The 23,966-nt window shown below is 39.8% G+C and overlaps 2 protein-coding genes across 3 annotated transcripts; both read right to left on the bottom strand.

The window, feature by feature from the left end:
- Nucleotides 1-2,954: 2,954 nt before the first annotated feature.
- Nucleotides 2,955-13,640, bottom strand: LOC129099353 (hexokinase HKDC1-like). Of its 2 annotated transcripts, XM_054608567.1 has the most exons (21): nt 13,494-13,640; nt 12,164-12,326; nt 11,876-12,033; nt 11,528-11,650; nt 11,341-11,436; nt 11,008-11,107; nt 9,974-10,157; nt 9,707-9,862; nt 9,391-9,624; nt 8,483-8,624; nt 8,204-8,360; nt 7,920-8,068; nt 7,586-7,705; nt 7,361-7,456; nt 6,430-6,529; nt 6,050-6,162; nt 5,778-5,944; nt 5,167-5,322; nt 4,959-5,046; nt 4,115-4,260; nt 2,955-3,965 (listed from the first exon to the last, which is right to left on the bottom strand). In XM_054608567.1, the coding sequence occupies exons 1-21, from the start codon at nt 13,554-13,556 to the stop codon at nt 3,830-3,832; spliced, it is 2,847 nt and encodes a 948-aa protein (XP_054464542.1). In that variant the 5' UTR covers nt 13,557-13,640; the 3' UTR covers nt 2,955-3,829. The 2 variants fall into 2 exon arrangements, with proteins under 2 accessions (XP_054464542.1, XP_054464552.1); XM_054608577.1 differs by lacking the exons at nt 11,528-11,650; nt 11,876-12,033; nt 12,164-12,326; nt 13,494-13,640 and having other exon boundaries at nt 11,388-11,436.
- A 1,015-nt stretch (nt 13,641-14,655) lies between these two features.
- supv3l1 (SUV3-like helicase) lies at nt 14,656-23,475 on the bottom strand. Its single transcript, XM_054608600.1, has 16 exons — nt 23,041-23,475; nt 22,825-22,902; nt 22,138-22,245; nt 21,915-22,029; nt 21,582-21,750; nt 21,237-21,348; nt 20,689-20,766; nt 20,204-20,295; nt 19,899-20,079; nt 19,436-19,529; nt 19,221-19,340; nt 18,758-18,857; nt 18,564-18,644; nt 17,719-17,895; nt 15,995-16,143; nt 14,656-15,851 (listed from the first exon to the last, which is right to left on the bottom strand). Exons 1-16 carry the CDS (start codon nt 23,318-23,320, stop codon nt 15,428-15,430), a joined length of 2,358 nt encoding a protein of 785 aa, XP_054464575.1. The 5' UTR covers nt 23,321-23,475; the 3' UTR covers nt 14,656-15,427.
- Nucleotides 23,476-23,966: the final 491 nt, after the last annotated feature.

Raw genomic sequence — 23,966 nt, forward strand, 5'->3', positions numbered from 1 at the left:
CCCCTTAATACCTTATCTAAAGGGCAGCAGTTCCGCAAAGGCCAGGACAAGTCCAAACCTTGCTCCAAGATATTGTTAATGTAATTAGCCGACTTGGACGTCTTAATTAATAATGGAAGGGGAAGCAAAGGGGTTTAATATGGTTTAAATAGGGTTTAAATAAAAACAAGAAACTTGTCAAATGGAAACTAAATGCCGTACTTGTTTGAATTTATTCATGGAGGCTTTTTAAAGCTTAAAAGTGTTTTTTGTCAACTATTGAAGCAGCATTGACTGAACTTTGATAGTTTCCAGTGCTTACAGTACACAGTAAATCAATGTCACATCCAAAGGTAAACCAAATCTACCATGTCTGATTGCTCAGATTTTTTACATGGTATTTCTGTTTTGTTGGAAAGAATACAACAGCAAATCCTGAATCTGTGCCGTTAACAGTAAACTCTATGCCCAGACCCTTTCAGTTTCAGTCTTAGGCAGTGACCAAATTTAGGACCTCTAGCCCTGTGGATAGAAGCTCTTCCTGAGCTTCTCAGTGTTCACCTGGTGTATATAGTACCTTCTTCCGAGCTAAACTGGGAGAATATAGTGCTTTATCTTTTATGTAAATATCCTTCAGGAAGAGGTAGAGAACCACCTTTGTGTGTTCACAAAAGATTCCTCAAGCATCTGAGGTGAAACAGTCTCGGCCTTACCTATCTCACAGCTGATCCATTGAAGCTGTCCACCATTTCCACCGAGGACTCATTGATATTGATATTACAAGCTATCATTAGCTATCCTGCTCCAGTTTAAGGCCGAGACATATGATGTCCACTAGCACAATGCAGTGCAGACAAATAGCTTTCAACAAGTACGTTGGATGTCTGCGGGGTTAAGAAACATGACAACACACAGCATTTTCTAGCTCTACAGTTGACGTTTACCTACACATTTGTGCTTTGCTTCACGTCATCTTCCATTTTCAGAATACTTTTTGTAGCCTTTTCTACAGACTCATTAAATATAATTCCAGCAGTGTTATTTTTTTAATCTTTTCCAGATTATTATATTATCTGGATTATTAAATTACCTTCAACGATAACGTTTTTCCATGATCAAGTGGAGATTGCATCCAACAGTTGTCACCACAATGATGTTTTGGGTTGTTGTGGTGTTTTTTCATGGTCCACTCCATATAGAGGTTCAAATCTTCGATTTGTTTTATCTTTGAAGACAATAAAAGGGTGTAAAATAAAAATGAAAGCCCAAGCTCCCTGTGTTAACAAAACAGAGTACAATCCCTTCAGAAAAGGACTCTAGCCCGACCCTGTGTAGGTCCTGAAGATCCAGCGTCTCAACTGGTGATCATTTCTGTTGGTGTGTGCATGTGTGTGTCAAAGCTCTTATTGTTCGCATACAGGGTAGACAAAGAGACACACCCACATACACACAGAGCCTTGAACACACACACACATACACACACACACACACACACACACACACACACACACACACACACACATACAAAGAAAAAAAGTGAATGTATAATAGGACTCACACATCTTGCTCCCTGAGGAATGCTCATTCAGGAAGACTCTAAAAGATGTGGGGGGAATTTGAGGTTATTCAAACTAAACTAAAAGATAGAATTAAAAAAGGGATGTACAGTATTTGTGTTTAGTGTACATGAGAGAGGAGGGAGTTTAGGACGAAAGGGTGAAATGTGATAGAAAGAGACATTAAAGGAGACAGAGGACAAGAGTGACAGAACATGTCAGCTCCTGTTTTCTGGTCAATTCACTCTGCCGAGCTGCAAACTGCAGATTTAGCGGCCCAGCTGTGTTTGCTGCATTGAAGCTGGAGAGTGAATGCATGTGTGGTTTAACTGTGAAGCTGCTAGGTCACTACTAGGACAGTAAGGGATTACCATGCTCTGTGTTTCTGTGTGTCACTACTAGGACAGTGTGTGTGTGTGTGTGTGTGTGTGTGTGTGTGTGTGTGTGTGTGTGTGTGTGTGTGTGTGTGTGTGTGTGTGTGTGTGTCGTAGCCCTCAGCTGGTAGCATTGTAACATGTTAATCCCTGACAGATTAGCTCATGTTTCACTCCTGTGAGTATGCAGCCTTCCTCAATACATTTCCTTCCTCCTTTCCATAATCCCTTTTAATTTGTTTCCCTCCTTCATTGTTACTTTCGTGATGCGTTGGTTTGCTTTGAATAATCTTCTGTATTCCTTGCAGTCTGCTACTGCTACTTTTTTCCTGCCTTCATTTTAAACATATAATCTAATCTGTCATGAATGGATTAGCATAAATACACTAATCATTGCACGGATCATTGTATTGGATCGTATCCAGTAATGTCAAATCAGTAGTTTGAGATTAATGCAGCACAATATAAACACTTATTGACTAGTAGTCTAACCATTGCATTTACAAAGTCATACTCTAGGCCTGACCTCATAATTCAGGTCCTTAACTGAAAGCTTATCAGTGATACTAAAACATGTCTTGTTGATTTGTTACCTCACTTTTCTAAAACTTTGAGGTCTTTTGGTAGATTTCTCCATCTTTCTGTCTGTACTGCTATTCCAGCATATACCGTGCAGACCGACCAAATAAAGACGAATGGGCAAGGATCCAGCTAGAGAGATAAAGCAGACAGACAGAGAGACAGACAGGCGATCACAAGGACAGGGAGTCAGTCCAGAATGACCGAACAGAGCGACGGTTGTTTTTATATTTTTGGGAAATGTGGTCAGCAGCATTCCAATCCTTCTTCCCGCCCTTCATCAATACTGAAATAGTGCTGACTAACACACACACACACACACACACACACACACACACACACACACACACACACACACACACACACACACACACACACACACACACACACACACACACACTCTCTTTGTCTCTTCCTTGTACAACATACACCACATTTTCTTAATTTAATTTAATTAAATTGACATGATATTAAGTTAGTATGAAAGAATCATCTGGTTCAAAGAACTGAAGAACTTGTTAACCAAATTAATGCAGCTTGAAAATTGAATAGTAACACTTCAGACCGAGTAGATTAGTGTGTGTGTGTGTGTGTCAGAGGTGAAGAGACATGTATAGATCACATTTTGACAACTGAAGCTTATTATCAGTCTAGTATTGCAGTTACCATGTTGAACGTTATGACAGCAGTATATATGATTCATCTTTTATCTCAGATAAAGTGCTAACCTTGAGAAGTTAGCAGGGTGTGATTTGTGATATGAGTGTTCGTTCTCTTCTAAAACTAAGTACTCTGCCCTGGTATCAAAGGCAGAGTCTAATCAGTGCACGGCTAACACTGGCATGTGTCCAGCTGTGGGTGTGACACTTTTCCCACAGCTGACTTGTTGATTATTGGAAAGTAGAGGGCTTTGACTTTGGCCAAAGAACCAAATATTTTTGCTCGGCCAGTCACACATTTGTTTTGAAATATACATGTGGTCCTTCTCTCTGGTTTTTAAAATATAAAGAACCAAATTTAAAATCGCTGGCAGCAGTGCTTCTATTTTTTTCAATTTGGCAGCACAGTGCAGCACAAATGGCAGTGTTTATTGGTGGGAAGCCTGTGGGGGGTCTTGCAGTGAAAACCTCTGCATGCTTTATACGCTTCAGGTGAGGTTCCTGGCTCTCAAGTTAAAAGAAGCTGTTGGCGAATCCTTTCGTATCCAAGACGACAAATGATGCAGGTCTGTAACTCTCCCAGACCATCAGACGACATGCAGCGACAAGAACAGCAGCACTGGGGGAATTTGGCAACCCAAATTATGAGAAAAAAAAAGTTTCCTTTTTCAGTCATGTGAAGTTACATCTCCAGCTTCTGTCTGGCCGCAGCTGTAATAAGGGCAGCACCTTTCCCGCTGCCTTCTTCTGATGGCAGGAAGGTCACGTTACACTGAGGAGCCAAAACTCTGGCAGTCTCTTTGAGGATGCCGGAGAAACTAGAAACAGCAACGAGAAGAACATTTGTTTTATTTAATAAAGAATTTTAAGAAGCAAAATAAATAAGGGGAAACAATTTTAAAGAAACATTTAATGATTGTTTTTTTCTCATAGAACACCAAGACTATAAAAAGTTAAAATAACTCACTGTGGATGGAGTTTGTAGAGTTTCCCGTCCACCCCTACAGTGATGTTCAGATGGTCCAGTCCTCGGTTCTCTCTGATCTTATCGACCACAGCCGCCATTCCTGCCCCACACAGCTGAGCTGCACGACGTGACACTACCCCGCATACCTGTATCACAATGAAATCCATTATCTTTATTGTAACACTTAACAGACTGTTGGTGCCACAGTGTGCTGAGCCAGAACATATCATATCGCTCCTAAACCGAAACAGAAAACATGGTTTCTTGGAAAATGGTTAGGGGTTAAAAATATAATACAACCTCTCACTGGCATTTGAGACATAAAAGAAATAGGCCAAAGAGTTGCAAAATATGTAATTTTATTTATAATTTTTCCTACTTCTAACCGTTATTTACAAGGTTCAAAAGTTGCCTGCATGCTGGCCTAATAAGGAATCTCAAATGGAAGCGAGTGATGATGATGAATGAATTACACCTGTCCTTCTCCTGCAATGATTGGCGTATATGAAGTAGACTACACTAGTCCTGTAAATAGTTCATGGAAGTGAGAGAGCAAATCAATTTAGACTTAAGTCTTGTGAGATGTAGTTTGACCGTGGGTGGCTGCTAGAGTAGTGAAATAGACGATTATTAATGTAAAAATATCAAAGACATTTGCTTTAAGTATCTATGTTTGTGCTGCACAGTTACCAGTTACAGTATAACAAAGAATATGTCATTAATATTGCAGTTAACATTAAAAACATCTTGGTTTGAAAGTTGGTTTAAAGTCTGAAACTAAACTAGAACAGCTGTTCCTCAACAAACATGACATAGTGTTGCTCATTCGTTTTTTGTCCTCTACCTCTTTGACAATAATGCTGTCATCACAGGTGCTGTCGAGCCCCAGCTGTTGTAGAATAGATCTGACCTGCAGTAGAGCCTGGCGGTCACTAGGGGGAGACGACACCGTTACACACACCACATTAAAATACAGCTACAAATTTACAGTCATATACACTTTAAAAAAAGTATAAATGTATGTATATGTATACACACACGGCTTCTCCTACCTCTCTATTTGTGACAAGTATTTGGTTTGGAACATTCCAGGTGTTTTTAAAGCTTCAGTGACGTGCCCTCTAAAGAGCAAACCTCCTCTGGTTAAATCCAGTAATACCTGACGAACAACTTCTCCTAAATACATCCCACTCATCAGCTTTTCAAACCTGCATAACCACAAAGACACAAATCGTTAGCTCCACATAGAACATGAGACCAACGGATTGAGTTTCCGAACGGCTCATTTAAAAAACACACAGAATCACTGAAGCATGAGACACATAGATAATCATAAAAGTAAGTATTTTGTAGCCTAAAAACATGGGCACACAAACACATGGTTAACATAAAAACCAAACATTTACAGGTATGAAAATGTCTTTGTATATATGGAAAGACACAAATAAGTTACTGTCGTGAAATCCTGAGACACCAACACACGCTGATCAAGCATAAAATTCAATACGTGTTTATTTGATGACCAAGCATGGAGCGTCAAGAGGTCAACACACAGGCACACACACATTCACACACCCACACACACACACACACACACACACACACACACACACACACACACACACACACACACACACACACAAGCGGGATGAGTGTTTCTAACCTTTGTTTTCCAGGGTTCAGTGAGTTTTGGTCGACCTCAATGTCACAAGGTGTGATGATGTCATCTAGAGAACCATCGTCACCCAGACCCCCCCACTCTGTGTTTATACACATCTTTGGTATCTCAGCATGTCCCTCCTGTCTCTCTATTTCTCTCCCATCATCCTGCTGAGAGCAGAAACAAATGACGGGGTTATATAAATGGGTTTTCATCCAAAGATTAATTTAACATCAGCACAGCTCACAATAAGTGTTTTACAAGACTTCTTCTACCTCATCCTTCTCTCCTTCGGGCGTCCCCTCTCCTCGTTCGTTTTTTTCTGTCTTTTGTTCAGTCTTCTCAATGTTCTTCAGCTCCTCCATGTAACAAACATTAGTGCCAGTTCCTGTGAAACAGCGTCACATGGTCTGTGTTATATCAAAATGACAATTACAATATTCAGAATTTTTTTCTCAAACTCAGTAGCTGGTGTTTGGAAACAAAATCCAGTGTGCTTACACACTAACATGCTTTATTATATCAGATCTTGTGTCTTTCTATCTTAACCATCATAAGACAAACCAGACTAACCACAACCCTAAACATAATTGAACATTAACTGCAATAGAAACACCTACATCTGAAAAAGCACACTAAGTAACTGACAACATACCAGCAATCAGTCCAATTTCACACTGAGGGTTTTCATAGGCACAGCTCATCATGGTCGCCACTGTGCCATTGACTACTGCTGCTATGTCCAAGTCAAACTCCTATAGGTACAAACAAAAATGTGTGTACACAAACACATAAGTGCAGTATAAAGGAACAGGCATTAAGTACACGACTCAGCATCCTTTAAATGTACTGTAAGACTGGGTGAGGACCAACAGGTGGGTCGCATGAGGTTTTATTAGGGTCGCTAAATAAATTGCAGACTTTTTTCAATGGCCTTTTATTTAACACTTATACATCTGCATTTCACCTTTGAGCCACATGAGGGAGCCTGAGTGTTTGTATGTTCTGATACCTGTTTCCTACTTAAAACAATGAATCTAATATGAAAGGCTAATGTAAATTCTGTTTGTTTTACTGATGAGAGGGAAAAAAGACAGCCTGTTTATTCTGCCTTAATGTATATTGTTTAACTAAGTTGTGATTTATCAAATGTATATGTCTTTGAAATGGCTGGTTTACCTATTAAAGATATGAAAGGTGATGTGCAAATGGCAGTACAGATAGTCAGGAACATTAATTTATGCACAAATTCTCTTCTTCTCAAAATGTTTAGATAAGGCCTGTTTAATTTGGATGCGATGATTTATTTATTTTTTTCTTTTTAAAGTGGGTCCCCGTAAAAAAAAGTTTTCAAAACACTGCCCTACAGTGTATATGAATTTAGTCTGGTCTAGTCATTTCTCATCATAATTTACATTCATTTTGTGGTGAAGTTTCGTACATAAACAAACAAACAATAGGAAAGATGAAGAATAATTTTTTCACCTCATCTGATCCCCAATTCCCATTATTAATTATTTGGTTGCATCCCAGCCCTTGGATAAGCGGAAGCTAATGGATAGATGGATTGTTGTATTTCTACTCACGTTGCGTCTCTTGATGGCTTCCCTCAGCATGCTGACAACATCGTGTCCTTCACAGTCTGTGGCTTTAAAGCCTTTGGTCCAGCTCACTAATGTTCCCTGAAGAAAACACAAAGGTTGAAAAGGGTTAAAAAAATTGATGTTTCTCCTTTTGGTGTTTTTCACTTCTACATAAAACAAAAACACATATAAAAAGCCATTGAATTACAATCTGATGTCCACACTGACCGTGTCAATAGCTGTTTGCTCGCAGGGGAAAGAGAAGATGAAGCTTGCAGGAAGACGAGTGTTCTTCATCCCGATGTAGTCCAGGAAGTCACTTACACACTGCACTATATGATCAAACAACTAGAGACAGACAGAAAGGAAAGAGAATGAAAGGGTTTTAATGAAAAACTATTGTGGACTCTTCAAGCAATGCTGACAGAGATGCAAGGTCAAATTAATTATCTTTAAATGGGTTTCTTTGCTCAGTAATTCAAATACTCACCATCAGTATTTCGATAAACTAAGCCCCAGTTTCCTGATTATTAACTACTAACACAACAACTAAATGTCCTACCTCCTCTCCACTTCCCTGCATGATCTCCAGTGGTATGGTGTAGATCTTGTGGTAAAGTTGTGAGTTCTGTTGCAGACCTTGATTACAATTCACCAGCAACGCTCTGAAGTTTGTTCCTCCCAGATCCAAGACAAGGTGCTTTCCACACTCTGGATAAACACACAAAAATAAATAATAATATCTGGTTTTACATGATTCAGATAGATTTTTTTTATGGGCAATTAAAAACAACAAATCTGAAAGAACTTTTAATTGTTCATTGTGTGTTTAATTGTGGTTCTGACCTGTGCCATCAGGTGTATGGTAAACAAAAGAAGGCAGCATCTTGATAGCAGAGGGGCCTTTGCTCTTCAGCCCTGCTTCAAGCCCTGCCCTCATCCTGGTCTTCACCAACTGGAGCTGCTCTTGGCTCAGTCTGAAGGGGGACAGCGTCTCATCCACCTGCGATACATGGAAGAGATACTTTATATTATCAAATATTATAGCATTAATGAGGAGGGAATCTGTACACTTGCAGAGACACAAAATACATACACTACAGAAAACACACACAGCATCCCAACCTTTCGCCTTTGTGATGCCAGGCGTTGGGCGACTGCTGAAACCAGAGCAGCTCCTTTGCTGCTGCCGCTGTCTGAGAGGACAAACCTGACATGGCACTCAGGGAGCAGCCGCTGCACTACTTTATGGAGACGTTTAGGATACCTGAAATGGAAGGAGTCTAATATTTAACCGCTCTTGGTAATCTGTAGCGGCTGCAACGACCATGAGGATCATGTAATCAATCATGTGCGTGTGTGAGTGAGTGAGTAAGTGAGGGTGCATCTCTGCGTCTGTTCACGGCTAATCTCACATTCTGCTGCAGCAAACTGAATAATACTTTGGTTGCCCAGTTATGGCCAAATGCTCAAGGACTTCTCGTGGTTGGGGTGACTCACAAATACTAGTGAGCTAGTGATAACACAGCTGAGTGCATCTCCCACCCCCCATCTGCTATGCTGCACCCACAATAGGGAGATAACAGAACTACCAGTACACTGCGTACCTGTCGGCTGCTGCTCTGTGGCTCACATTTGTTGTTCTGGATGGTGGGTTTGGCTAACAGCTAGCTGAATCACCAGTACACACATTGCTGTAACACTATGCAACTGCTGCTGAGCGATTGTTTTTTGTCTAGCCTGAGGGTCAGTCAGTTGTGGGTGTATTCTTTCAATCACACATTACAACAGTGGTCGTTGCAGACACACTTCGCAAAGATCTGAACTCTACTAAGTACACTTTTCTAGTTATATTTAATTTAGATACCTACAGATGTTTTTTTACAGGTCATAACAATGTGACCGATTATATTTCAAGTTATCTGCTATTAGAATGTAAATAGTGAGGAGGATAGTTCAAGATACTATATCTCCATGATGTGCACACAGGAATATTTATTATTATTTTGGTGAATATTTAAAAAATAACCTACTGTGGATGCGTCTTGTACACAGATCCATCCACACCTACAGTAATCCTTAATCTCCTCAAATTCCGGTTTTGCTTAATTCGAGTCAAGATGGCGGCCAGTCCTGCAGCCACCAGATTTGAGGACCTGAAGGACACTATGGTGCTGATATGTTGAACAGCAACACAGTCATCAGATGTGGGGGACAAATCAAGATCCATGAGAAGGTTTCTGGTGTTCTTCAGACCATTTTTGTACCTGAAATAGACATACACGGATGGTATAATTTGGTTTCACACAGAGAGAGACAGGCAGGCAGACAGATAGAAAGATGACTCACTCCTCCATGGCTGCTACATGTTCAGTGGTTATTGTCCCTCTGGTCCTCAGGGCATCAGACACATGTCCATTAAACAGCAGTCTGAGTTTAGCCATCTTTAATACAGCCAGCCTCACTAATTCACCCAGATACATCCCACTGACCATCTTCTCTAGACTATGAGAAGGAGAAAAGAAACAGAGGGGTTTAAGGTTGATATGTTGTCATATATGCTGAGCTATATAACATGACATATATCATAGGAGAAGGCAAAGCTGCTCTATTCACATTTGTTTTCCGGGGTTGTTGGAGGCCGCGTCCACATCCCTGTCAAACTCAGTGATGTAATCATTCAGAGCCCCGTCGTCTCCGAAGCCTCCCCACTCAGTGTTCATACACATCCTTCCCTCGTCTCCCTCCACCAGGTCAACGTGACGCAGCTCCTCCATGTAGCACGCGTTAGTGCCAGTACCTAAACACGCAAACAAAACAGGATATCCATGTTCATACTATTCAAAGAAACCTTCTCTGGTTACATTCATTTTCTATCTTTAAATAATCAAGATGTTAAACCTAAACGTACTTTAAAATGAAATCCTAATCCTAATCTAACTATAATCTACGGTACAAACCATTCACACAAAGCAATCTCTCCCTCTCAGATGCATTAATACAGTGATTCACTAGAGGGACCAGCAGTTTAACTAAAAGTGAGACAACTTTTTGAAGCACATTTATTATTTCATCATAGCAGGCCCTAAATATGTTAACTTCAAACTAAAAATGCATTCAAATTTGTATTGTCTTTGGGAATAACTCAATAGAATTGTACTGTAAGTTTTGAGATTGCTGTTTGCTGCATTATTTTGTCAGGCGTTCCTTTTTTGTCCATCCCCCGTGTAAAGTACATGCACAGAGAGCATAGTTGACAAAACTGACACAAAGATAAAGCTGAAACATTACAATGGCTGTTTATCTGTAGCAAACACACACACACAAGCACACACACATTTCACAACAAAGTTGCTGTGTTCCTAATACGAGTGTAGGGAGTTGGAGATAGAGTCTGGAACCATAAGATACATGGCCATGCAACAGAGGTGGTGGAAATAGTTTGTTACAGCATGGTAGCTCACTTCCAGGGGAAAAGCCTTTTCAAAGAGGTGGTGGATCATTTACATGACATTATCATATCTGTATTATTAATATTATATCATTATTACATTTGTAAATATCATGGTTACCGTTAATACCAGTTTATCCCGACACCCCTGAGTGAATTCTAAGAATCTGATATCTTCTCTAAAGATGAATGTACTCACCAATGATGAGTCCGACTTCACAGTACTGGTCATCAAAACCACAGGTCATCATGGTTGCTACAGTGTCATTAACCATGGCTAATACCTCTACATCCATACCCTGCAGAGTGAGGGATTATAAGGTAACATCAACCACAGTACAGTCTATACAGAATGAAGTGTTTCCAAAGAAGTGCCGTTGTATCTAATTGATGAGAGTGGGTAAGATATTCAGAAGAATGAGCTTCTCATCAAAAGTCATGTCTCAGTACTTTGAATTGTCCTGTTTCATAAATGAAAAATTGTTTGTGGGTCATGTATAGATGTATACTGTAGTAAACACATGTGTCCTACTCCAGTTCTGTCGATAGCATCTCTGAGGGCCTGGACTACATCTTTACCCTGAAGGCCTCGAGCCCGAAAGTTCTTACTCCAGTTCATCAAGAATCCCTATGGAGAAAGAAATAAAAAATAATAATAAAAGGTTACATAAACTGCAGGTGCAGGTCATGAAAACAAGATGGATGTGGAGTGTCATTACCTGATTTAAGGTGGATTGTTCACAGGGGAAAGAGAAAGTGAAGGCTAGGGGATGTTTCTTCTCCAAACTGATGTTCTTCTCATGCAGGAAGTCCTTCAGAGACTCTGACACATGGTCAAATAGCTACAGACAGAGAGTCGGACAGAGAGGGAGAGAAGATAAGAAGACAGTCAAGGACAAGGAGGTTGAAAAAGTGTTTCCTCTTTAACCTACTATCAGTTGCTGCCCCCATCCTTGTGTAAAACTCTTCATATTCATGTAGCTCCTATATGCCGTTTTTGTTCCCTTTAAAATGCCACTTTGCCTTGATCTTTGCATTTCACTGTATACATCCACATGTCCACGTACCTCTGTTGCTTTCCCAACATGCAGTTCCTTGGGTATGGGGTAAGTCTTCTGAACAATCTCCACTCCTCCCCTCTTATTGCCCATGCCCTCTCTCACTTTAACTTGGAGCACCTTAAACCTGGAGCCTCCGAGATCCAACGCCAGAAACTGTCCTTTTTCTGCAAAAGTGGAGGAGAGATGCATAAAAAAGACCTGTATTGTATTGTATTTATGTATTATATGTTTCTTCAGAATATATCGAACCACAAAACAGCTTTAAAAAGTGTGAAAACCGTTAATGTGAGTTACCTGATCCATCAGGAGTGGAGCGGACGTGTGTTGGCAGCATCTTCACTGCTGCTGTGACGTTGCTTCCCACTGAAAGCCCCCTCTTCATTTCAGCCTGGAAACGGGCCGAGATGTCACTTAACTGGTCGTCATGGAGACGCATGGCGTACAGAAACCTGTCCACCTAAGTATTTAAAGGTGAAACAGAGCGAACGGTAAGCAAACATACAAAATACAGGCGATACAGATTTATTCTTTGTTTTCTATTTTGCCAACAAAGTAATAAACAAAGAGTAGCAGAACAAATGTGTTTGGGCAACGTCACATTCACTCAATCTTATTTATTTAATCCTCAAATTTGGGGTATATTTGCATTGTTGTGAAGATTTTAACTTGATGAGAACAGTTATCCATTATCAGCAAATATACTTTTTTTTATCTTGAAGGTTTGTATGTGGTAAACATTTATTATCTCACAAGATTTGTTGCAGAATGTGATCAACTCAAATTGAATTCTTGTATCAAAAGCTCAAAGGTCACAGTGACTTAATCCAAGGAGCGTCGCTTGAATGTGGAGGAGACTTGGGGAGACTATGGACTTATTTGCCAAACGTGGTTGGGACATTAAGTGTGGGGGTAAAAATATCCCAAACTCCTCAAGAAATGACAAAAAAAGAGTGTGACTCCAAAAGCCTACGCCAATCTATCACTGCTGTGCTAAAGGGGAAAGTTCACTCTGGCCATGCAGCTGGCTGCGTTTCACACTGTGTTTGTGTTTGAGTGTGAATGTGTGCAGTGTTCCTTATGAGAGTGTCAATACTTTGTCCCAGAGAGAGTGTCTGTTGATCCCATCTGCACTTAAAGAGGAGTATAGTGACACTGCCAGGGAAAGATGTTAATCATTGCTCAGATGAATGGTGACATAGTAACTAATGATAACAGCACCTCGATCGTCTTATTACAGAACAGGCTGCCGCCTTACCTTTTGGATCAAATCATAAATATCATGATTTGTCCTTTTTATCCTTTCTTTATGAATTTCCTATACTGAATGATGCAGCACTAGATTGGTGCAATAAGTAAGAAGTTAATATTTTACTTTTCTTTACTAAAAAAACTGAAGTCTAATAAATATTTTGGTTGAACTGGCAATGATTTCCATATACGATGTTTTACAGTTATTATGTCAGATTAATCAAGGCCAAGAATACTCTTGAATGGCATTTCAGTTTGAATATATTACTGCAATCTTTCTCAATCCCATATTACCTCGTCTGTAGAAGTCTCTTTAATGCTAAGAATTACTGCAGCTGGAACAAAAGTTTAGTTTGAGTTTTGGTGAAGCTCTTACCTTCTTTGTTGGATCCTCCTGGAGTTTGGAGAAGAAGGAAGCAATGAGGTGAACAACAAACATCTTGATGTTCGACACAAACCACCATGAAAAACTCTTCCAGTTGGTTTGTTAATGAAATATCGAAGATTTATTCTGTGCAACTACTGAAATACAGAGTCTGTTTCTTTCTTCCTGATAATCTTGTTTTGCACCACCCATCTAACTCAATGATTAACAACAAGCCAAACCCCTTGATGCCATCATTCCCTCCAATCTCTCCAGCTCTCTCCGCCCAACCCTCTCTTTTTTTAAGTTGCAGTTGTGTCTCTGGTGACCTACACTCGCTTTTTTACAAAATATGAGCGAAGACTCAGCAAAGGTTAAGAAAATAAGTCACATTTTTCTTTTGTGATGCATCGTCAATGACTTAGCTTAACCCCATGACTATTACAGTTGTTTGAAAAATGATTGAATCCAATAATTTAATTAGATCACTATCTAACACCAAAGACTGTATATGTTAGGAATGTTGAGGAAGTAGACAAACAATTGAATGAGATAACGCCTCAACAAGCAGCAGCCCAACTAATCATTACAAACTCATGCTGTGCAGCCAAACATTGAAAAGAACATTATTTTATATTCTAGTTACCAATTATATGAAATACATGAGGCTGAATTTTTCCCAAATGAGTATAAAACAGTGCAAAAAACATCTGGAATAATTCAAACACATTTGAACATCAAATAGCTTTAGTGAAGAATTGGAACAAGCTGATAAAGGATATTTATGATACGGTATAATAACATAATTTTAACAACCCTAGTGCTACTTGAAGGAAAACAAAAGAGGACAAATGTGTATGTTAAGGCGTTTCAGTAACTATATACTGAACAGGCAGCTATGTGTGCGACTTCCAACTTGGCCCTCTCCACTGATGTGTTTGGTCTAAAATGCCTTGAGATTGTTCCCAATACTACATGGACCCATTAATACACATTTATTTTCGTCCCTTTGCTGCGTTATGACCCATTGAATATTCACATGGGAAAATCTTGATTATATCATGCACAGTTTCATTTTCATTTTCATGTGTTTGTATTACTTTGTTACTTCCCGGTGTGAGCTGCATAATACAAAATAAACCAAAAAAATCAAGACTGTTAAAACATAGTACTTTTTTAATCGACCAACATCTTCCCCTTATATATACACAAACAAACATGAAAAAATACGGCATCTTGTCTGCATTTATAGACACTAACAGGGAAGCAATCAATTATATGTATTCAAAATGTTTACAGAAACTGCAGTTCATGTTAGGTGACTTTCACTGACAGTAGTTGCCCAAACTAAGATGGATACATACTCATGTAACTTTTTCTGAGGATTTACATTCGAGTACACTGATCAAAATGAAAGCTAATTGATTCCTGACCTGCATAACGCACACCAACAGTGCATGTTGAAACTTTTACTGGTCACAGTGCTTGTAAATCAGCATTTACAACACAGAGTGACTCTGAACTGAAACATTGTGGTAACCCAAAATGTTGCTAATCAGTCTGTAAGTTACAATTGTGAGCATTTAGTTCAGGCAGGACGTCCCACAATAGCCGACAACAATTTCTTGTTGTTGGGCAAAGTTGACAGTTTTAAATTAGTTTCCAAGGTGATACTGTGAGTCAATGCTCCCACTGAAACGGGAGAATACAATGTGAGATTTTAGCACAGTAAAATCAAAAAACTTGGAAACATGTAATGAATCAGTACTCTGATGTAAATCACAGTCCATGTCCAATGAACATAATCAAACACTGCTCTTGTGTTCAAACGACATTTCAGTGTTGGTGTTGTATTTTCATAGCTCAGGCTTGAAGCTTTTTACAATCCTTCCAGGACTAAAAACAAACCTCCAGATATTTTCCAGTGTTGATCATGTGTGTATTATTCATTTCTTCTTCTTTTTTCTTTTCCCTTTGTTGTTATTATTGTGAGGTTCTGTATCAAGTGCGCTCTGATTAGTGGGTTCATGCTTTTGATCTTTAGACCACTCCCTCTGAAGCTGCCGGAGCAAATCAGGAGTCAACAGCCCGTCTCTCACCAGGCGACTAGCTAGAGAGCTGTCCAGCTCTCCTGAGCCGCTTCTTCGTTGACTTCTGCTGTTTGTCAAATGATTACCGCTGGTACTTGCATTATTACCACCTGCTTGTCCACCCCTCCTGCCTTGTGTCTGTAGTGGGTCAGTGATGGCTGGGTCAGTGGCTCTGATGAGACGGGTGATGTTTCGGACGCCCTGTTGTATGATATCATCAAGCTCCTGCTGGGTTTCCCGAACCAAGGCTGTGTCTGGAAACATGTCCATGAAACGGTAGCTACAGAGACAGACAAAAATACAATGTTTTACTGTTAAGAAGGTGAAATATGATCATGATAATTAGCCATGTTTCATCAATCAAGTTTAGTCAAATTCATTGCACCATGTTTTTGCACACAACCAAACAACCAAACAACTTACCTTAACCAGAGGTACAGATCTAACACATCGTGAACAGCTTCCAAGTGAACCAGGTCTTTTATGTTTTTGGGTGCAGACAGTGGCCAGTTGACATGGCGACAGACCCAGTCAAAGGTCAGGGGCTCGTCTCGACTGAACTGACGGGCAAACTAACAAAGAAACAACAAGATTAAAATCAGTGCAACAAAGCTGTAAGTACAGAGTCTGCAAAGCCAATCAAAGGAAGGATGTTGAAACATTGTCTTGAGTCTGTACATATAATATTTCAATTATTGTGGATTTTTACTGTTTTTTATTGCTTATTTATAATACTTGTTTTTTTATTTCATTTTATTTTTATCTTGTCTTTCTTTTACTATGTCTCTTGTGTGCACTTTACCCTATGCTGCTGCAATCCTGCAAATTTCCCCGCTGCGGGACTAACAAAGGATTATCTTATCTTATCTTATCTTGAGCAGTATCATATCAATAATATTAAACTAAATACAGGATTTTTTTTTTAAAGACAAAAAAGTTCAACCAAAACTATGACCAATTATAACCATTCTATGACTGTAATAAAACATTTTGCTATGCATTAACATCAAATGCTTCTTGACGACTCTACAAGCAAGAAAGAGCTTTTCCTTGCACTTCCTTGCACACATTAATATGACTGTAATGTAGTGTAATAACAGTTAAAACTTGACCCTGAATCGTAAAAGGTGAGCAATGAAACACTGAATCAGTTTCTGTTGATCAGCATCAACAAACCCAGGTCAAAAATTAACAAATCTCTGCAAACTGATCTAAATAATAATTGATTGTACTTGTATAGCGCTTTTCTAGTCTTCCGACCACTCAAAGCGCTTTGACATTACCAATCAATCACCCATTCACACCCATTCATACACTGATGACAGGAGCTACCATGCAAGGTGCCACCTGCACATCAGAACCCTAACTAACATTCATACACATACATACACACACCACAGGAACAGCCTGCGGGAGCAATTTGGGGTTAAGTGTCTTGCCCAAGGACACACCGGCATGGACTGCTGGAGCCAGGGATCGAATCGCCGATCCTCTGATTGGAGGACGACCCTGCTCTCCACTGAGCCACAGCCGCCCACATAAATAGTTACATATCAATAAATTACCCAGCAAACGCGGGTATGTCTGATCGATGATTACAGATCAAATGTTCGTTTTATATTTCACTATGCAAGACTCATCTGAGCCCCAAAACCCAGACACTTCTGTTACTGCTAATTCATATTTTCTACTTTCCCCTCAGTGTTGCCTCATCCACCCAACCTTATCTCCCTCAATTTTTTTTTTTTATCAATTCATTTCCAAGACTTTTAAATGCATTTCAAGCTAATTTTCATGACCACAAATTCTCTAAAACATATATGTACGCTGTAAAATAAGAATAAAGAGTCGGAGTCTGACGTTACTACATGCAGAGTACAACGTAACGTCAAGTAATGGGACTGATCTCCCGAAATATTAAAGTATTGTTAAACAAATATAGTTTTTTTTCTGTCAAGCTTTACTGAACCACACACACTCTATTATACAGGTTAAGCCAATGTCCATGACATTTCCAAAACTTTCTGGGTTTATCTTTTTTTCTTGGAAATTACTATTTTCAAATTGCATGACTATCGCAGGTCTTTCATGACCGTACGAACACTGCATTTACCCCCTTTCATCTCATGCCTTCTTCCCATCCTTACCTTTAGGAAGGAGGTGCATACGAAAGGTTGTTTCTTGTTGATGGGAGCAGTGCAGAAGACGTAGCGTGACCTCAGGTTGAGTGGGATATGCTGAATCATGTCAGCCAGAAACTTGAAGTCGTCAATGTTGCAGACAAAATACATACCGTCGACCTGAGAGAGGCTGACAAATATGTCCTGCAAAAAAGAGACGGAGAGAGAGGAGTCACAGAGTTTGTCAGAATGAGAAGATGAGGCCACAGCGTATTTCTTAACGGTCAGATCTTAATGATCACGTACATAGATTCATGAACAGCCCTGTTTTGATGTGGTTCTTCCGGTGGGATAATGTGCCATGTCACTAAAAGCATTCATGATTTAAAAATGGCTTTCGGAAGATGGTAGTTACTTGAGTTTACTGTCTTACAGTACCAGTCAAAAGTTTGGACACACCTTCTCATTCAATGGTTTTTCTTTATTATTTTTTTCCTACATTGTAGATTAATATTGAAGACATCCAAACTATGAAGGAACACATATGGAATTATGTGGTAAACAAACAAATGCTCAACAAACCAGAATATGTTTTAGATTTTAGATTCTTCAAAGAAGTTGAATGAAAAGGTGTGTCCAAACTTTTGACTGGTACTGTACATCTCAACTAAACTTTAGGGGCGAGTCCGAATATGTTCACAAAGAAACAGTCCCTCCAAAAATGAATGCAGTGACCGTTCGGATGAGCACCTAAAATAAATCAGGATGTTCTGAGGAACAAATCCCAACCAGTGCGAGAGAGGAAAAACAATTTGACAGAAAATGTCTTAGTAGGAGGGAGTATAAGTGTATGAACAGATGGCTATACTCACGACAAGGTTTGACAGTGTAGCATCAGGTAGATGATAGGCAAACATCTCTATCTGCTCTGCTGTAGGATGGAGACCTGCAGTCTGAGACACATATTACACTAATTAAAATACATTCGTTTTGCTGCATATTATACTGATACCTTTACCTAAGAGTGTGTGTGTGTTCGATTGAATGCTTGTGTACAAATGATCACCTCTATGGGGTCCACAGAGTGGCTGAGTATTTCCTTCAGAACAGGCAGATCATCTCTGTGCATGGTGGTGACTTCTCCCTCGTTAAACTTGGAGGCGAACCTGAAGATGTGACAGAAGAAACGGGTTTTACAAATTTACCTGACAGAAACTAAATTGCTTGTTACCAGCCACGACAGCAATGCTGGTAATGCACCTTGTGAGTCTGTGTGAGTGTGAGTCTGTATGCGTGTGTGTGTGTGTCAACTTGGCAAAATGTGGTCCTGGAGACACCTACTGCAGGGAACCACCACAAAGATAGTTTTGAATCCTTTACTGTGTGTGGGTCTGTGTCCCTCTCTGTAGGTCTCTGTTTGTGTGTGTGTGTGTGTGTGTGTGTGTGTGTGTGTGTGTGTGTGTGTCTGTATCTTCTCTCCCACCTTTAACCCTCCTGAATGGGCATAGTATGTGTGAAATGACACTGACCTCCCTGCACGGCCAGATATCTGCAGAGCTTGAGATGTGCTGATGGTCTCCATCTGTTTCTCCCCTTTCTCGTTAACATTAGGCTTTATCAGACTGTTGAAGATGATACGTCTTATACTCCTGGAGAGAGAAACGAAGAATGTCAGACAAATGGATAACTGGTTGAAAAAAGGGGAATATCTTAACAGTATTACAGTGTGCATGATGGTACTTACAGGTTGAGGCCCATGCCAATAGCATCTGTAGCAACCAGTATCTTGCAGGAGTCATCAGGGTCGTTGAACTTCTTGGCCTGTGACAGCTTGGTGCCTGTAAATCACAGAACATTCAAGCTTGGTCTCTGTTTCGAAGTCTGGAGCTCTAATAAAGTCTCTATCAGACAAAAGGCTAAACAATGGTTTCTTTGATTTTTTATCAAGTTTCAGATCAAGCCAATAAATATGTTAAAGGTAACCCACTGAGATATTGTTGATTACTAAGAGTTTATTCACACTTGACCACCTCTCTCTTTAACAAACATGCAGACACTTGATAGATGTAAACATAAATTCATGGAGAGGCAGATTTTTTAAAGTGTTTATCTTTAAAGACGAAGGACCAAGTTGACATATTAGGTCTTTTCTTGACACACAAACATACACTTATCCTAACATCCTTCTAAAAAAACCACAAACTTACCTGGAGGTAAACTCCCATAAATAACAGCACATTCCAGTCCTCTGACCTCAATCTGTCTGCTTATCGAGTAGATGTCATTTTTACTGAAACAGACGATGCAATCTCCTGGTCTCAAGTTGTCTAATGTCTCCAAGGCCTGATCCAAGATTGTGAATGGAGTCAATCGCTGGTAGGTGTTGACCTTGAGAGAGAGGGAGGAGTGGAGGGACACAGAGAGGAGAGACCCAACCACAATAATTAAAAAACAGTGAACAACATCATTGAGATTCTTCTCTTCCTGCTGTACTACATATTATAGGCCTCACCTCCACCTCCTCTCCAGTGGTGTACATCAGCTCTCTGATAAAGTCTATGGCTGCAGGTTCACCACACACATGGATCTCCTCTGCACACAGACCTACACAAACACAAAGATGTCAGCTGCTGAAGTTGGAAACCTCAGTATATGATAAAACTCAAAGGGTACAAAGAAAACATGCAAAATCTGCACACGTTATGTTTATTAGAGGTGTGCATGTACATTTTATTTGTGTGCTTGTGTCATAAATAAGAGATTCCAAATTGTTTTCATTGATTAAATATCAAGAATGTTACTATTGCAACTGCAAATATTCAGTGTGAGCTTTGTTGACTGAATGATAAAAGAAAGTTTGAGATGATACTCATTTGTCTAGTCTTTAGTATTAGGCCAAATGAATCTCAGGGTGAGATAGAGGAAAAATAGCTCCTCAACAGGTTGTGTTCTGTGTTTATTTGACTGACTGTGTGTTTTTGAGTGTGTGTCACAAACCCAGCAGCGCTCTGGTCCAGGCCCAGCCTCTGGAAGGATCTCTGATCATTTGAATTTCATCGATTACAGCCACCTCATCTGAAGACAGACATATATAAAGAATAAAAAACCTGGGCTTAACAGTCTAGGTGATGGCATCCCTTTGTTTGTCAAACAGAAACATAATTTCCATCAATGCCTTAACTTCTTTATGACCTGACAAGAGAAACAGTGGGTTCTAGTGACCATTCAAAAATATCAGTAGGTGTGCTTGTGATTTAAAAAGTTTGCTACCTGAAATATCACAAGAACAACAAACAAATAAATAAATAAATATAACTGCATTCATTTATGGATGGTGGTTCATTAGAATTATTTTAATTCAACAGAATCACAATCTCAAAAAAGAGTCCGCCTTTTAGAAAGGGAGAACAGTTAAAGATTAATTTTATTGAGCTAATACAATCTGATAAGGTATAAATCGATGTGATGTCCAACAGAGAAATGTTGAGTTTCTTGTTTAATTCATCCTATTAAACAGAAATGTTTGTATGTGATACAAAACTTACAAGGTGTGGTGACACTGCACATCTCAATGGTGCAGGCCACATGACCAGATGGTCGACCGTCTGAGTCCATGAAGGTCCTCTCCTCTCCGGTAACCAAGTCACATGGCACACCCTGGGGAAAAAAAAACACAGGACAACAGTCAACAGAACGGAGTGGTGAGCGAGAGATAAACAATGACATCTTAAAAATACCCGCAGACGTGACGGACACAGTGAGATTAAAGACAGTCTAAGACTCCACTTGTGTAATAACAATCCCCAAGACCTTTAAAAAGACAGATTTGTAACATCAGCTGAAATTCGCTTTAAAAACAAAACAGATGACAGGAGAAGACAAATACATACGGCATTGTTGCTCTTCTCAAAGATCTCGTGGGCCAGTAGTTTCAGGGGGCCGCAGTAGACTCCCGACTTAGCGGCCAGGTAGCGCTGGATGGCGTGGTAGGTTTTACCGCTGTTAGTGGGACCAGCATGGAAAATCACCTTCCTCTGGATGGCACGAGCCTCAGGGTACCTGAAGAACACAAACACATAAGTACTGTAACTACAAAGTAACATTGTGCATATTACTACACATGAATAAACCATTTCTGTGTTTAAACCCCTGTTGGAGCCAGACTGTAAACTCTACTATCAGATGTATATACAGCACTGAAGGTTAGGCTCTATGATACGTACCAGTTAGCAGGGACTCTGAGGTCCGAGATCTTTCTCAGGTCATCCATACAGTCCAGCATAGGAAAGATTTGCTTGGCATGACGCATAAAGTACGGGTAGACGTCATCAACATGACCTGTATAGCAGCACACGTTAAGGTTTATTATAGTTTGAATTTAATCAAATTATTCATATGATCTCTTGACACAACTCCATGTTGAGGTTTAGTTAAAAACTGACAGACCTGCTCCAGAGCAGATGTCACTCAGGATGATGTGCAGATCGGCGGGGAGTGATGTTACTTCAAGGACAAACTTCCTGAAGCTGATGAAGGCCTGGTGGAACAGACGAGCTGTATACAAACACAGAAAGACACATTAGGCTTTATTTAATTTTTAGTTTTTTTAAGTAAACGTATGTCTTTACTTTTCCGGTTCCCTACCTATGTACAGTACCAGTCAAAAGTTTGGACACACCTTCTCATTCAACTACTTTGAAGAATCTAAAATCTAAAACATATTCTGGTTTGTTGAGCATTTGTTTGTTTACCACATAATTCCATATGTGTTCCTTCATAGTTTGGATGTCTTCAATATTAATCTACAATGTAGAAAAAGATCAAAATAAAAATAAAGAAAAACCATTGAATGAGAAGGTGTCCAAACTTTTGACTGGTACTGTATGTATGATCAGATTTTGAGTATCGATTGATGCTTTTGAATTTCTTTATTGTGGAATGTTAATAATTCCATTTAATTTTTTATGAATAAAAAATGTGTAAAATATCTACATTTCTACAGAGCCTTCATCCAAAACGCTTTACAATCTGCCTCTAATTCAAACGAAAATTGTGTTTAATCAGAAAAATTTACATTGGCGTTACAATTACAATATATTGTCATCTGTGAAAAGATGTGAACTGATTTCTCACCATCCAGGCCATGGTCTGCTGCCATCTTCTGCATCTCCTTCTTCTTATAAAACCGATTCAGAACTTTGAGCAGTTCACCTGAATCAGAGAAACAATCAGAAAATGCAAAGTATATATTAATTACCACCTCGTAGTCTGAATTGCTGAATAATCCCACAGACCGACTGGCCCCTGACACTAAAAAAAGTCAAGACCTGCTCCAGTGAATGGACTCACTTTTATCAAGTGGTTGCGTCAGCTCCACTCCCACACCCCCATCCACCGAGCAGTCCGTCTTCAGGGAGATGGGGACAAACAGAGAGGTGTCCGGAGGTTTTGGACAGGAGCTGTTAGAGGAAACATTTCTGCTGCAAACCACCGAACCGGCCCGATGTTGTTCGTGCACCGAACCAGAGCCAGAAGACACATGACAGTTGCCAGCAGCGATGCGGGCAGTGCGGGTGCTAATGTGGCGATGAAGTCGAGAAAACAAATACGTACACCGGTTTACTGACATCGCTGCAGGTCGTTTATCCCCGGGGTGCTGGCACCTCCTGCGGACTACGTACAAGACGTGTGCTACAGTCGCTCCATGCTACTCAGCAGGTCTAAATGTGTGTGTTACACGGCACCAACTTCACCAGAGGACGGTCAACATTATTCTCTTCCTGCTCATACAACGTGGAGCAGGACCAGCCACGTTATAGCTGCCCACAAATGTGCCTGTGTAGATATTGAGCATTAACATATTTCTTATTCAAAACGAAATAAGAGCTAGTCGCTTAAATGAGCCACAGTTATTCAATAACACAGCGTGAGCTTAAATTACTTTTTATTAAAAAAAAACTGTGTAGCAAAGTAAAATACAATATAATCAGGCAGAAAAGGACTCCTCTATAGCTGAACCCGAAGATCGTATATGCAACGCTGAGGATGTCCCGCCTGCCTTGAGTAAAACGATCTTTGAAGGTTTCCAATGCCTTGCATTCATTTGAGTTAACTCTTCAGAAAGGACTTTCTATTCGTTGTTTGCAAAATGTAAAGGATGCAGACTTGTAGTCCTGTTTATGTTTGGTAAATTAGATAAGCCTTGTTGATAAAAAGCCATGATGAAAATTAGTGTCTATCATTTCATATCTCCCCCTCTACTATTATTCAGAACA

The sequence above is a fragment of the Anoplopoma fimbria genome, chromosome 2 (genome assembly GCF_027596085.1).
Source record: "Anoplopoma fimbria isolate UVic2021 breed Golden Eagle Sablefish chromosome 2, Afim_UVic_2022, whole genome shotgun sequence".
Classification (NCBI taxonomy): domain Eukaryota; kingdom Metazoa; phylum Chordata; class Actinopteri; order Perciformes; family Anoplopomatidae; genus Anoplopoma; species Anoplopoma fimbria.

Bases quoted from the DNA above. Each gene is read 5' to 3' on its own strand.
- LOC129099353 (XM_054608567.1), bottom strand. From the start codon at position 13,556: ATGTTTGTTGTTCACCTCATTGCTTCCTTCTTCTCCAAACTCCAGGAG. The intron at 11,651-11,875 runs GTACGTGGACAT...CTCTGTCTGTAG, and splicing joins ATGTTGGGAAAGCAACAGAG to CTATTTGACCATGTGTCAGA. The intron at 8,361-8,482 runs GTTGGGATGCTG...CATGTATCGCAG, and splicing joins TGGCATCACAAAGGCGAAAG to GTGGATGAGACGCTGTCCCC.
- supv3l1 (XM_054608600.1), bottom strand. From the start codon at position 23,320: ATGTCAGTAAACCGGTGTACGTATTTGTTTTCTCGACTTCATCGCCAC. The intron at 22,246-22,824 runs GTGAGAAATCAG...GTTTGTATACAG, and splicing joins AGCAGACCATGGCCTGGATG to CTCGTCTGTTCCACCAGGCC. The intron at 21,349-21,581 runs GTATGTATTTGT...TTTTTTCCCCAG, and splicing joins TTGAGAAGAGCAACAATGCC to GGTGTGCCATGTGACTTGGT.